The sequence below is a fragment of the Lepisosteus platostomus genome, chromosome 22 (genome assembly GCF_059453375.1).
Source record: "Lepisosteus platostomus isolate fLepPlt1 chromosome 22, fLepPlt1.hap1, whole genome shotgun sequence".
In the NCBI taxonomy this organism is placed as follows: domain Eukaryota; kingdom Metazoa; phylum Chordata; class Actinopteri; order Semionotiformes; family Lepisosteidae; genus Lepisosteus; species Lepisosteus platostomus.
The window spans coordinates 13,364,944-13,378,969 of NC_142632.1; the positions used below are offsets into that span (position 1 = coordinate 13,364,944).

The 14,026-nt window shown below is 39.0% G+C and overlaps 1 protein-coding gene across 2 annotated transcripts in view; it reads right to left on the reverse strand.

The window, feature by feature from the left end:
* LOC148643537 (uncharacterized) overlaps positions 1-14,026 on the reverse strand; it is a 97,049-nt gene that overhangs the window by 49,709 nt on the left and 33,314 nt on the right. For both annotated transcript variants that reach the window (XM_088615848.1, XM_088615847.1), the window contains exons 27-36: positions 13,678-13,836; positions 6,058-6,273; positions 5,463-5,682; positions 4,755-4,862; positions 3,996-4,181; positions 3,019-3,178; positions 2,526-2,674; positions 1,303-1,523; positions 782-910; positions 213-449 (exon numbers count right to left, since the gene is read on the reverse strand). In XM_088615848.1, the coding sequence (XP_088471974.1) occupies positions 213-449; positions 782-910; positions 1,303-1,523; positions 2,526-2,674; positions 3,019-3,178; positions 3,996-4,181; positions 4,755-4,862; positions 5,463-5,682; positions 6,058-6,273; positions 13,678-13,836 (1,785 nt within the window). The remainder of the gene's footprint in view (positions 1-212; positions 450-781; positions 911-1,302; positions 1,524-2,525; positions 2,675-3,018; positions 3,179-3,995; positions 4,182-4,754; positions 4,863-5,462; positions 5,683-6,057; positions 6,274-13,677; positions 13,837-14,026) is intronic.

The following is a 14,026-nucleotide window of genomic DNA, read 5'->3' on the forward strand; positions in this document are numbered from 1 at the left end:
AAACAGCTAAGGAATTCTACTGCAGTTGTGATTTTCAGTTATTTGTTATTTTAGAAATCGCTTTCGCCAGTCTCCAGTCTGCTGCTTACATTAACACAAACCTACCACAAACATAAACTGGATAATTATACAGCACTTCACACTATAAACTATAAATGCTTCCACCTTGGCATGCAGCAAGGGTTAAATATATTCTCATTTTTTCCCCTTACTTTTATATCTATTTCCTCCTTTTCGTCTTCTTTATTTTCTGTGAAAGTGTTTCCAACAGCTTTGTCAAAGAGGCGCAGGAAATAGCTCAAGGGGAACTTGTATTCCCTCGCCAGCATCCTCAGGGCCTGCAGTACTGAGAAAAGCTGTGCTCCGCGCTGGGCTATAGGAAGCAGCTTGTTTCTCAGCTCAAAGAGCCTGGACTCAAGTGATTTAGCCCTCTCCAGCTTTTCAGACAGCTGGAAGAAAAGGAAATGAGAGCAGTGTAAAAGATCAAGCAAATATATTTTCTTTTTCCCCAGTCATATTCTCATATTCCAACCACAACGACCATGAAAGTGATTTAAGTGGTCAGAAAGCTACAATTAAAGTTGATCATTTTTTAATGACTCTTTTTATTCTTAGAATAAACATAAAACACTTGTGCCTAATGTGGTGGCACAAGTTACCAAGGTGTAGAGAGACTTGTAATTATATTAAGCAATTAAAATCCAAATGTGTGTATCTGAAGTGATTAAAAACTATGCTGATTTTTTCACTAGTGGATATTTTAAAAGGTTGACAATCTTACTTGTTTTCTGTTGTTAAAGATGGCAGTCACAGCTTCGATGTCTTGAGGTGAGGAATTTAAAGACTCTTGAAACTTTTGCTCCAGTTTCTTGAGCAAACATTGGACTTGGTGAACATTCTTGGATGCGTTCTGATTTGGGAATACATATAGAAGAACACTGACTAGAAAGAAGAGTGCAAATGACCAACATACTAAAAAAACTACCTCTAAAACATTGAGTAAGAAAATCAATCAGTAATGTCAATTCACATATCTGATGGCAACCAGCATAACACTTAAGAAAACAACAAAATAACACCTGTGCCTGTAAGGTCAGTATTTTTTATGCCAAAATACCAATATTCTATAAAAGGCCACCATACATTTTCTCCTTAATCTTCATAAATTGTTAGACTTTCAGAGGTTTAATGGGCACATACTGTACCATTGTGCAGTACACAGAAATGCTCACTGAATCCAGTGGCCCATTAAAGGAGTAATTGAGGCATAGAAGGGACCTGCAAATTCCTCCACTTGCAAACCTTTAATTGCCTATGAAGATCCTGCTGGGTTCCGGCAAACAGTCGGTGAAGCAGGAAGTCTCGTATTGTATCCTCGTCCTCGCTGCAGTTTACAAGAGTGGCTCCAGAGCTGATGTCTGCAGGCAAAGGTCTTTGCGCTTGAGATGTCGCAAGGTACAGTTTAAACTGGTCTGAGCCGAGCAGTCTGCGTCCTTCCAAGCAGACGATGCTGGAACAATTGTCTAATAACACAGCGAAGACGTCAAAACATCAGTTCCATCGTCACGATTTTTTGAGAATACAGTACAGAAGTATAAATGACAGAAATTTACACCAAACTTAATTTTCAACAATGTTATGGTAAAGCTTCATGAAAATTAAAGAGCACTATGGGTGGAGAATTAATGGAACAAGCAACCCTACCGTGTTGTTGAAGCCAGTTTCTTGAGTCAAGAAACAGCTGGATGAGTTACAGTAGCTCCTAGCAACCAAAGAAGCTGGGTGGCCTCTCTTTTTGTTATTACGGTAAGTCTAGAATCACTCAATTGCAGTAAAAAGTAATTTTAGTATGCAATTTCATTGGATTGAGTTTTAAATGGCAACTCAGGGGTACTGTGGTTAGTATTGCTGCCTCACAGCACTGGGTTCAATTCTGGACTTAGGGTGCTCTATATGTGGAGTTTGTATAGTATTTTCTCCATGTTCACGTGGGTTTCCTTTGGGTGCTCCGGTTTCCTCCCACTGCCCAAATACAGCCTGTTAAGTTAACTGGCTTCGGGGAAAATTGTTACTGGTATGAGTGTGTGTCTGTGTGTGCCCTGCGATGGACTGGTGTCCTGTCCAGGGTGTGTGAGTGTGTGTGCCCTGCAATGGACTGGTGTCCTGTCTAGGGTGTGTGAGTGTGTGTCTGTGTGCCCTGTGATGGACTGGTGTCCTGTCCAGGGTGTGTGAGTGCGTGTGCCCTGCAATGGACTGGTGTCCTGTCCAGGGTGTATCCCGCCTTGCGCCTGTTGCTTTCCTGGATAAGTTCCAGCTTCCCAGTGATGCCAAATTGGAAGAAGGAATGAGTAAAATGCATGGATGCATTTTAAATCCAAATTAAATAACTCATGATAGTGTATGTACACTGAACCTTTAAGTTCAGTTCATCTTAAATCACTATCCAAATTCCAAAGATATACTTGTATAGCAACTGAACTAGCAAAATAAGGAAACAGCCCCACTGTTTGACTTCTGGCACGTACCGCTTTGAGGCTCAGTCTCAGTGACCGTGTTGCAGTGCTCAATAAGAGGCCGAATCAAACTAGCCCAGAGCTGGGTGTAGTTATATATAAACAAGCTGTGACCAGAGTGGAGAGCCTTCTCAATGGCCAGAGAGATACTGCCGTCTGGCCTAGATAAAACGGAGCAGAAAAGATGATTTTAGAAAGTAACACATTTCTAATCACGCCTTTGCAACATGCTTGCTGTATACTCACTTAAAATCCTGAAATTCTACTGTGGTGATTTGATAGCGATTTTACAATTTCCCTCACAGGGTTAATAAAGTATCTATCGATCTAATCTTAACAACAATGCAAAAAGAAGCCCCCAATACCGTATATATTTGCCTTAAAATTAAGCCAATTTAACACTGAAAAGAAATCATCTCGAATAATCAGAAATATGCATTCATCTACACAACAGAAATGACAAGCACAGTACTAATTTATGTGTATAGTAGCAGGATGGTCTAACCCTTCACCAAGCCTGAGACTCGTGGCTGACATGGGGGGTGAAGTCTCCAGCAGCCCTTGGAACCATTTTTCTGCTTCATTGCTGGGGTGCAGCAGAAATGGGGGCCTCTGCCAAGAACAGAGCAGAATCACAGCATTCTGCATCTGCTGAAGGGTCCAGTCTGGAACAAGAGATCGTGTGTGAACACAGGGAAAACAGGATGCAGAGATGTCAAAGCAAGATCCCAGAAGATTCAACGGACAAAGTGATTTTGCAAATAAGTCCACGACAGCACTACCTTGTTAAACTAAGGCAGCCTGAAATGTTTGATGTAGCTAGAATAATTAGTTGGAATCTTCAAACATCTAATTAATTCAATTTAGAATCTGTTTTTTTTTCCAAATGCAAACATGTTAATGTAACTAATTAAAGAGATCTTGCAAATCCTGTACAAAACAGTAAACCCTACAAAAATGATTCAATTAATAATACATTCGCTACAAAAATTGACAAAATAATTTAATACAGCATTGCTACTGCTTATTATTACTTTTTATTTCCAGGTGAATTTAGAACCATAAGTGATCTATATTGATTTACAAGAAACGCAGTCAAACACATATCTTGACACCAATTTTATACGAGGTTCAAATATCAGGAACTATTTTAGTTTAGGGGCTGCAAATTCCAGTTGTATCTTTTCTGATGTTAACCTGCTAGGAATTAAAGCTTTCTTGGTTAAATATGATACTTTACCTCTAATACAAAGAAAACTGTTACATATGATACATATAGATCAATCCTAGCTAGTGTATACTGTATACCTATAGAAAAAGGTCCGGGAGAAAACAGATTTACCTGATGTACTTTTCAAAAATTAGTCCTGTTAACCACAAATCATAAAATTCTCTTGGACCCCTGGAAAGTATGGATTACCACATTTACATGCATACTGTTTGTCCAGAACTACTGTCAAATAATAAAACGGACACAACCACCTTTCAGAACCCAGTGGTGAATCTTCTCGTCTCCAGCCACTATTTTCAGCAAGGCTTTAACAAAGTCGTGGTAGTGCTCCGGAGCAATGACAGGTGCAGAGAGGTCAGCGGAGAAAGACCCAGCATCAGCAGGCCCTTCAGCTTCCTGAAGCGTCTGAACATCCTGACCACCTTCTTCTGCAAACCCTGTATAGCAGAACAAGAAAACGCTTATACGGTACTCTAAAAAAGTACTTCTACAAGCCCTTCTGTGAGCTAGATAATAATTAGAGTTTAAAAAACAGGTGAACAACTTTTTAATTGAGCTTGCCTTAGGCGTATTGAATTGGAAACACTGCACAGCATACGTCTTACTATTAATGAGGGGCTAGGTTAAGTTTTCCTTGTGAACAACACAGTCTTGTTACATTTTCTTTCAGTTCGATTTATTTAATAATGGAGGAGCGCGAGAGCTAAGACAGTGAAAATGTAAGAAAGAATCTCCTCACTTCCCCAAAAGGGAGGGGTTGGTATGTTTGTCTAGAAACCCTGTGCTACCCATCTAACAATTCCTATCAATAAAGCTGATCAATGGGGGGGAAAGTAGACATGATGAGCGTGATGGAATCTGCAGTACCAACAACAAAGGTTTTGTAAGCATAAAGTATCCATTAAAGCAAAAAGAATCCTTTTTTTCTTTTTCAGTAGGACTGTGAAGAGTATGCAATGCTAGGGAAATTAGAACAAATGGCACAGCCCTCCTTGGGGAACTCTTTGTACCTTGGCAGTTCTGTTCTTCTTGTTTGCTATCTGCCATCACATTTGTTTCCTTCTCCGTCTCCTCACCCTCTCTCTTGAAGAATTCTACAGAGAAATCAATTACTCTCCCTGCAGCACAGAGAAACGACAGAGGGGACGTTTTTTTTTTTACAATGGTTTAATCATCTCCATCAATACAGCTCTGAAAACATCAGCCATCACAGCCCCGGATATTGATTGGGACATTAAAATAATTTCCCAGATTCTGCAGCCAACATAAAAGTGACAGGGAGCCCCATTTTAATCGGGTATGAAAATCTTGTTCTCCTGAGCGGTTGAAAAGATTAGTGATAACATGTCAGTAGACAGAGATAGAAATCAATGCCGGCTTCTATCGGTGCTTATCATATGTGAAGTTACACGGAAAAGGGAAAAAATGTAAAGGCCTGATATCAATCATTAACTGTGCAAAGTAACTAAGAGCAAAGGTCAGCTTTGAAAACTGCTCAATTGATGTAATAACACCACAAAGCATGGCATAGTTGGAGTAATTAGTGTAATTCCATGTAGTGTGCTGTATGTTACAGACATGCCTTATTTAAGCATTGCAGCTAAAGGAAATGGGTAACAGAAAAACACTTCTTTTGTCTTTGTCTAATTCTCATTCCACATTGCGATTGCTGAAAAATCACCTTTTTTGACAGTGCATGGAGCTAATCATGGACGTACCTTTGACAGGGTCAAACGAGTCAATTAAGAATGAAAGCCCCCTATCCCTCAGGCACCTGGGCCACTCCAGACTCAACAGCAGTTGACAGAACAGGTGTTCGTATGGCCCAAGGTAACACAGGAGACCTGCTGCCATGGCCGTGCTCCCGGGGAGACCCTGGAGTCGCTCCGCCATGCAACAGGAAATCAAAGAGTATTTCCTGCGCTCAAGCTGAAGAACCTAAAATTGCAAAACAAAGAGGTACGCTGGAAAGAGCGTTTCACAAGCAGAAGACTGTGAAGCCTTGAGGCAGGCAAAGGAGCCAGTAAGTAAATTATCAGGCGATCTTGGATATCTCTTGAACTTTTCCTTGTCAGTTGAGCCGTTTAAATTAACACATTCTTAAAGACGATTGCTTTCACAGCCAATGTTATATGACGTCTGAAAGTACACCGATTGGTTTGTAGGGAGACCTTTTTTAATTTAGTCCATAGCCTGGCACAAAAGGTTCAACTGATTTCCAAGGTTATGCAGCACCGCAGATGAGACACAAAGGGTTTTAAGTATAATAAAACAGCAAAACAATAAAACAGCTAGACAAAGGAACCCTCTTACCTGCTCTACAGTGCTGAGGTAAGCCAGCTTCTTTGAAATCTCAGCACTCTTCCTCTCCTGCTCAATCTTGTCAATGGAGGCTTCTTCAAAGCCCTTCTCGAGCTCTTCCAGTCGCCTCAGCAGGGCAGCCTTCCTGGTCTGCTGGCTCTTCAGTCTCTGTACAGACTCCTCCAGGGCAGCACTCATCTCAGCCACCTTACTCTGCAAGGGCCTGACCTTTAAAAGAGACCAACACGACTGACGGAGGGGCGCATCTTCTGGGGATGGGTGGTGATCTTGTCAAAAACTGGTATCACTGTCCAGAGTAATCCAGGATGTCCAAGACAACAGCTGCCTTCATATGATACAGCCAAAGTAAAAATATTAACTGCTAGAAAAAGAGCTAAATGACCTCACAGGGACATGCTTTGGATGGTAAACATACCTGTATAGTACATATGGAAAAGTACAGTAAATACCTTAAATCAAAGAGTAAAAATCAGGCAGAATCACCATGAACTAATCACATTATTAAAAATAATCCCTAATTGTAGCAAAACTAATGTTCATGTCCCCATTGTACACCTTGTTACATTAAATGGGTCACACTGCATCTGAATGTTTGCCTATGAGTTCAAATTAAGGATGTTTTTCAATCTCTCAGATCTTGTAGTGAAACACCAATTAAAGGACTGCTTTAAGATTTTCCTCTGTTCATTATAAGACTGGAATGAATTCAGCGCACAGCAATTAGACTAATCCCCTGGTTCAAGGGCATCACTCACTTAGATCATTTAAGGGATTTAACCCTTCTGCAGGAAAAAGGAAGTGGTTTTTTAAATCCTAAAGGAAGATGACAGAGTCATCTTGAGTCACTTCTAAATCAGCAGAAAGACAACCATGCACATGAAAGACAAATCCATTATTCTTTGACCTCCACATTACCACAAGGGGAAATCTACAGTTTGAGGTTGCATTATACATCTTATATTAAAGTCAAGCAGATTTAACATTTTCTGCTCAGTGTAAATAGAAAAATATCCTTTCTTACTAACAAGTTTAAACAGTGTCATCAACGTATCGGTGTAATATTATCAGCATCAGTAAAATCCAGATGCTGTAACCCTGTTGATTGACTCTGCTCTCTTCTAACGGCCTGGGAAGTGAATGCATAATCGTCACAACTAATATATAGCTCAATACAACTGTCAGATGAGATTTAGATTCATTTGTGTAGGATTTTGTCCGCTTGTGTTCCATCTGTTAAAAGGTTTGCATGACAAATTGCTTGAATTAATGAATTTTAGCTTAGCCTAACTGAAAGAGAAATCAAAGCGAGTTTTCTACTGCTGCACTGCTACTTGTGTTGAATAAACCCACTTAAGTACAGCTGTCAAGAAAAAAAACATACTGTATCTCTACATTAATCTGAAAAGCTGCAGATTTTGCTTTATTAATGGCATAAACTTAATTACTGTATAAACCGCCAAAGGGTATGAATTAGTATTTTGATATTAAAAGCATATAGTATTAAGATTTTGCACCATATTGTAATTGCCTAATCATTCCCTTAATACTGTATGTCACTTTTTGTTTTACGCAGTTTGAAAACAGCGGCTTTTGCCAGGGCTTCTACAGAGCAATCAGTTGTCCAAAAAGAAGCAAAGCATCATCTCCTACCCATTAAACATGAGGTATTTTGGAGAACTTCAAATCTTTTATATATACAAAATATTATTTATACTCTGTAAAATACATTCAAGATATTATCAATGAAGGGAAGAGCTGCTGAGTAAACCCAGTCTAATAATCTGGTGTTTTCTCCATCAATAGAATGTATCAGGCAGAGGGAGATAAATAATAGACAGGAATACAGTCCTCATACTGCACAGGTTACAGGTTTTATGACCTCTGACATATGAGACATGGAGCAAGGATACAGAGGGAGGATATTATAGGCCAAGAGCATTGAGAAGCATCGAGCCGCTGCAGCTCTGCTCGCTGAAACGTTTGTCAATTGAGGTCGTACCTCAGTACCGTACATAAAAGAGAATGGGAAAATGTCGTTTTCACTGAGACCTGACTATGGGTTGGACATTTTGTTTGCCACACAAACTTGTTGCTTGGGAGAATGAGTTTTGGGATAAAGGAAAAAAAAATCGTTGTAGAGCTTGTTTATGAGCTGCCACGTGCTTTACCCATGCAATCCTTCAGGGAAGCGTGTCAAACTATAGCCAGGACACCACAAAGAAAGCTTTTTGTTTTCATGTGTTGCGCTCTACATGTATATCTTTATACTTGAAGGCAAAGCTGCAAGACCCCTGCCAGTGTGCAGTAGCACTCATAACTGCTCAGTTTCGCTGAAAGTTTTTCGCCCTGGTTCTCATGGTTTCCAGCAATTCCATGTACTTGTTCCAGTAAAACTTTTTTTCTAAACCCTTTTAGAAGATAAACCTGGCTATCACGATGTGGGGTAATTAACTACACCTTCAACACCTACTTATTTTTGTCATGGAAAGACAGCCTGTAGTGCATTCTGATAGCGAACACTGGAGAAGGAATGTGACAGTGGAACCCTTTCTCTCTCTCACAAGAAATCATGGGTATGCTTTGGTAAAACTAACCACAGGCACTGAAGACATCCCAGATAAGCACAGATATAGAAAGCATCCTTATTTTTGGTATCATGGTATAGTATGTCAGCCTGACTATTAAGAGTAAAGGGAAATTGTCCAGAATTGTTAATATTGCTCGTAAAATTATTGCTCAAACACGGAAAAGGCTTAAAGAGCTGTATTATATTCAGTTCAAATAAAGCTCTTCTTATCATAGATGACCCCTCCTACCCTCTTCATTCCCATTTCCAACTGCTGCTTTCAGGGAGGTGTTTCAGAATGCCTGTGGGCAAGAAAAATGTCACCAGAAATCTTTTGTTCCTGTGCAATTGGTACAGTATATTAAACACAGCTAAGTTCCTGTCGGATTATATATAATGGTAGTAAGATATGGGCAGAGCGAGATCTATGTGTATACATTGTTGCAGTCTAAAACTACTGTTTATTTTTAATGTGTATTTATTTTATTGCTGTGTTGTTTATTTTTATAGTTTTGTATGAAGATGCAAAGATAGATTTTCCACTCTTTTGGATGGACAATAAAGTTAGATCGTATCTTAAGAGCTATGGGCAGCTTCAGCTGAAGTGTCACAGAAATGCACTGTTATCCACAGGAGCTGTAGCGTTGGGCTTAACACTGAACCCAAGGGTGTAATGATTCAATTCCTGCCACAACACTATTTTTCAAGTGTTCCCCATGTGGTCTCATAAGCATCCATTCTGGTATTGATTTCACAAGCGTCTCTCTCCAGGACTTGAATTTCCAGCCTCTTAGGTTAACACTGGGAAAGAAGGGATGTCTTCAGTCCTTCTCTCCAAGCGATGATTATACCAAGCACTGTTGATTTACACACAGACCTTTCTTCTCAGAACTGAGACTTTGATCTACAGCAAAATTGCTAGACTGAAGCCTATATATTATTCATCATAAGGGAAGTGTAGGATTCCTTTATCCAAAGGAAGCAAGATATCCCAGTGGATAATCTCTGGGCTTTCTTTCTCCACTCTCTCCATTAGTTTCCAATATCTATCAGCATACATGACACACCAAGAGTCTGGAATAGTGCAGGTCCTTTTGGTGGCACTGCTTATTCAGTTCAAGAGAGTCAGAGATCTGTCTTGCAGGGGAAGAGTATTCCATAAAGAACATTTTGTATATTCAATATATGACAATTTCTGTTTCATTAGCTTGCCATTTCTTAACTGCGGTCCATCATTAATGTTTTTAGGGAGAGTTATTATTACAGCTTCTATAAGCAGAATAAAATACTTTTTTATTATTTGCTTGAATTAAGTGATATTGAAAGAGTTAAAAAGCACCAGACCTACCGGCCTTGTATTTTCATAATTCACCATCTAAAATACAAGATAAATAATACAGCTTCAGTTGTTCGACTGGTTTCATCCTGATTCTATTAATCAATAATGCTCCAGGAAGTGGGTTAGATTACATTTAGGAAAACGCTAAAGGTAATCTTTTCATCTCTCAACTCACATTATACATGTAAAGACTGCAGTAAACCAACAGCATGTAATTCAAGGCTTTGGGGAACTGCCTTCCAGCAATGTCCTCTTTATACACAGCTAATAGCTAGTTTGTTTTTTAACACACTGTAGGCTGTAATGAGTGTAGTGCATTTTCTGCATTTATTTATGTCATTATCATAGACAGACTTTATCAGTTTAAGTGAAACCTTAAATTCCTTAAACAAGCGATCTTGTTTCGCAAAAAAGAAGGATGTAATCATGGCACTACACTTCTGGGGACACACCTGCTGTTAAACTTAAGTAAATTACAAAAAAAAATCTAGAGGTATCTTAAAAAGTAGACATAATGAATAAGCTTAGACTGAAACTTCATGAAAGTAAGCCAGTCTAGCAAAGTGATGAAGTGTGTGGTGTGTGCAAGGGGACTTTGTTGGAAACCCAGCCATAAAGCACATTTAGTGGATAAGTAATTTGCTTTAATGAGATTGATTTTGTAATCATGCGATATGAGTTTGCAATTATTGAACTACCACCTTTATACATTGAGATTTCAACCATCTGAACTACAGATTCTGGTGTTTGTGGCAATATAGGAAAACAGACTCATTTAAAATAAATGTACCAGAAGGTAAAGAAACAAAACAAACCAGCACTATTGGTTGCCATTAAAAGAAAAGTATCAACACTGCCAGCTGTCCTGTCAAATAAAATGTTCCAAAAAGGAACATGAGGAAATCAAAGCCATTTCAAATTGTAGATCAAATTGCATATTTGAGGAAAGAATAAAATTTCAGTCCGAAACAGCACAACAGTTTTAGTTAACCACCAGGGAGCACTGGGGAGGCGGGGAGACTGCTGCCTCAATGCTTGGTTCAGTTTCAGACTGGTTACAAGCTTGTACCACATCTGAGTAGGTGTGTGGGGTTTCTTTGGATTCTCTGGTTTCCTCCCACTTCACAGGGTCCTGCTGGTGAGGTTAATTTGTTTGTCTAAACTCCCTCCCTGTGTGTTGACACTGGGAATCCTGAGTTGGGATGACTATTAAAAGTCAGGATCCTGTCTGTCTTGCTGCCACAATAGTTATCAAGTTCCCACAACCCTTAGAAGAAATAAGGGATTTTCTGGAGATGGATAGAGCATAACCACCTACACATGCATATATACCGACTATATATATATATTGTTTTGTGAATAAGGTCATTCAGAATCGTTCTGGTTAAACAAAGCTTAACAAGAAAACTGTCTCCCACTCAAAATGTAAAAAAAAATATCATTATGATTGAATTCCCTCACTTTCTCCCTTTAAAGGGCTACTCAAAACAACAACTGATGCCCTGTGCGGTTTTCTAACATACACTGCACTGGATTTCTTTAATTCAGAGCCAGTAAATTTCCGCTCGTTCAATCTCAATTAGCTAGTGGGGAATTGATTTCAAAGAATGACAGGAATTATGTGGGGGATTAATGATCACTGATTTATGAGTACTGAGTAGCATATCAATAAACCCAAAGAGATTAATCACTTGTAGTTGGAGCAGGCACTCTTATCCATTACATTTCAAAGTAATCACTCAAAAAGCTGTTAAATGATTCTGATTGATGACCTTAACCTACAGGACCCAATGCATTTGCAAAAGCAGAGTGTACATTTTTGCAATGTGTTTCCTTCTTCGCTCAATAGTGGAGGTTTAAAATGACATGGGGCATGAAGGGAACATGTTGCAATTCTCACGTCTCTTATTGAAATCATTAAAGTTTCACCAGCCGGTCTGCCAATTAAATTTACATTTCCTGTTCTGGAAACTAGGTATGAATCGGCTTTGAAAATGCATCCTGGACCATGGCCATAAATAAGGCGATCAGACTTGTACATTACTATAATTTTCATTTTCAATAATATTTATAATGATTAATATTTTACCATAATAATAAATGAAGTAAATTGTTTCAAATACAATAGAAACAAAGCACACCAGGCTGAAGCAAATAAAGGTTAATAAGAATAAGTTGTTGCATTGTCATTGTTCATCAGTATTCTAGGCTAGATGTACAACTTCAGACTCAATCACTAATTAATTAGCAGCAACTATGCCTGTTCCTAGTTAGCTTGTGCAACCTTTCTGCACTTGACTTGCACAATCAAATCCGTTTGGGCTTTGGACATCAAAGCCTTCTGCAGGTCTTCAGCTATTATGCTGATCTTATTAATTAGCATTCCAATAACAACAATGCAGACAGACTGCTTTTTTTTTTCTTCTGGTGTCTTACACATCAAAAGGAGACATGCAGCTTTTATTAGCCACACACAAAAGGCTTCATTTCGGCACTTGTATTTTGTTTCAAGTTAAAAGAGCAAAACAGGAGTCGGTGAAATAAACCTTCAGCGTAAGGAAAGGGAAATAAAAAGATCTAATTGCACACAGCGAAAGGTAAAAAGGTAACGGTAAAGTAACAGAATCCCCTTCTGGCTCTGCTTGATCTCATCTGATCCGCTTTAAAAGCTGCTGCTCTTCGCTCATCGATGGAAAAGCATGTTTACATATATTTTACACTTTTCTTGTTTGTCCAAAAAAGACTCAAGTATTTCGGACCCAAAAAATACCATGCTTTTAAGCACCTTTGCAATAAAAGTTGTAGACAATCTGCACACATTTAAAGACACTCTCGTAGACAATGTACTGTATTTAATCAACCAGATTGTTAAGCTTCTGCCTGTTTTACAGAATACCCAGTATAACAAAGAGATTTGTAATGTTGGTCCCTCATGAGAAACCTGCCAGAAATGAACCATAATCTGAACGATTATTCCTGCTGTTAATATAAAAAAAACTAACTTTCGTTGTCCATCTTTCTTAGTTCCAAGGATTCATCATCAAGGTACATTTTAATGCTGAAAATTGATGGAAATTTAAGTTTTATTAGTAAATATCCTTCAGGGGAAAAGCAGGTGGCTTGTGAAGAGCCTGGCAAGTCTTTTCTGTCCCCCAGTCCATCTGGCTGTCTCTCATATTCTCTGAAGTGCTTTCAACAGTCGGTAAAATTCATACACTATAATTAGAGCAAAATAATACCCCTGACACTGTGATTAAACGTTAAACAACAATTCTGGTCCAGAAGAGTAGAAAAACATGCTAGAATGTTTTCTTTGTCAACCACGGTGAAATCATAAGACTACAGCATTTGTGAGAAGGAAAATGAAGGAAAGATTCTCCTGCCAAGAGAGATTATAGTCAAGCAAACTGCAGGCACATTATTACACTTGCCAGAAGTAAGCTTGAAGAAACAGACGCAAACCTTCCGACTAGTAACAAATGCACCACTTCTGTTTGTATTTGACGGGAAACTTAACAACCTCAGTGTGACATTTGTGACATTATAAATGTCAACGTTGCGATAGGAAGATAGAAATGGGCTAGGATCTGAATTGTAGTTTGTCTGAAGACTGGTAAAACCAGTACCTTCTGGAGTTGGCCCCAGAGCTTTGCCATGTAGTCCTAACAGGGCATATTCACTTTCAAACCAGACAGTGACCTCCTACCTTGGACATCATTACTCTGTGGTAGGAGACTGCACCTTGTAACCACTTTAGCAAGGAGCTGGCTGCGCTGTTCCCAGGAGTTTTCCTCTCCATGTTTTCTGCTGTAAAGGATGGCTTCTGCAGATACTTTTCCAGGACACCCAGGGTAGTCTCTGACAGCTACAGAAAATGACACCAGCATTTCGTCATAGTCCAACCACAAGTATATTGGTTATCCTCTGCTATTACGGTTATTTTTGTGTTTTAAAATCTTGCCAGATATTAATTAGCATTCCCCCTTTAAAATATACATTATTGCATATCATTATCATTGCTAATTATTACTGTACTGTATATCATTAATACGTAT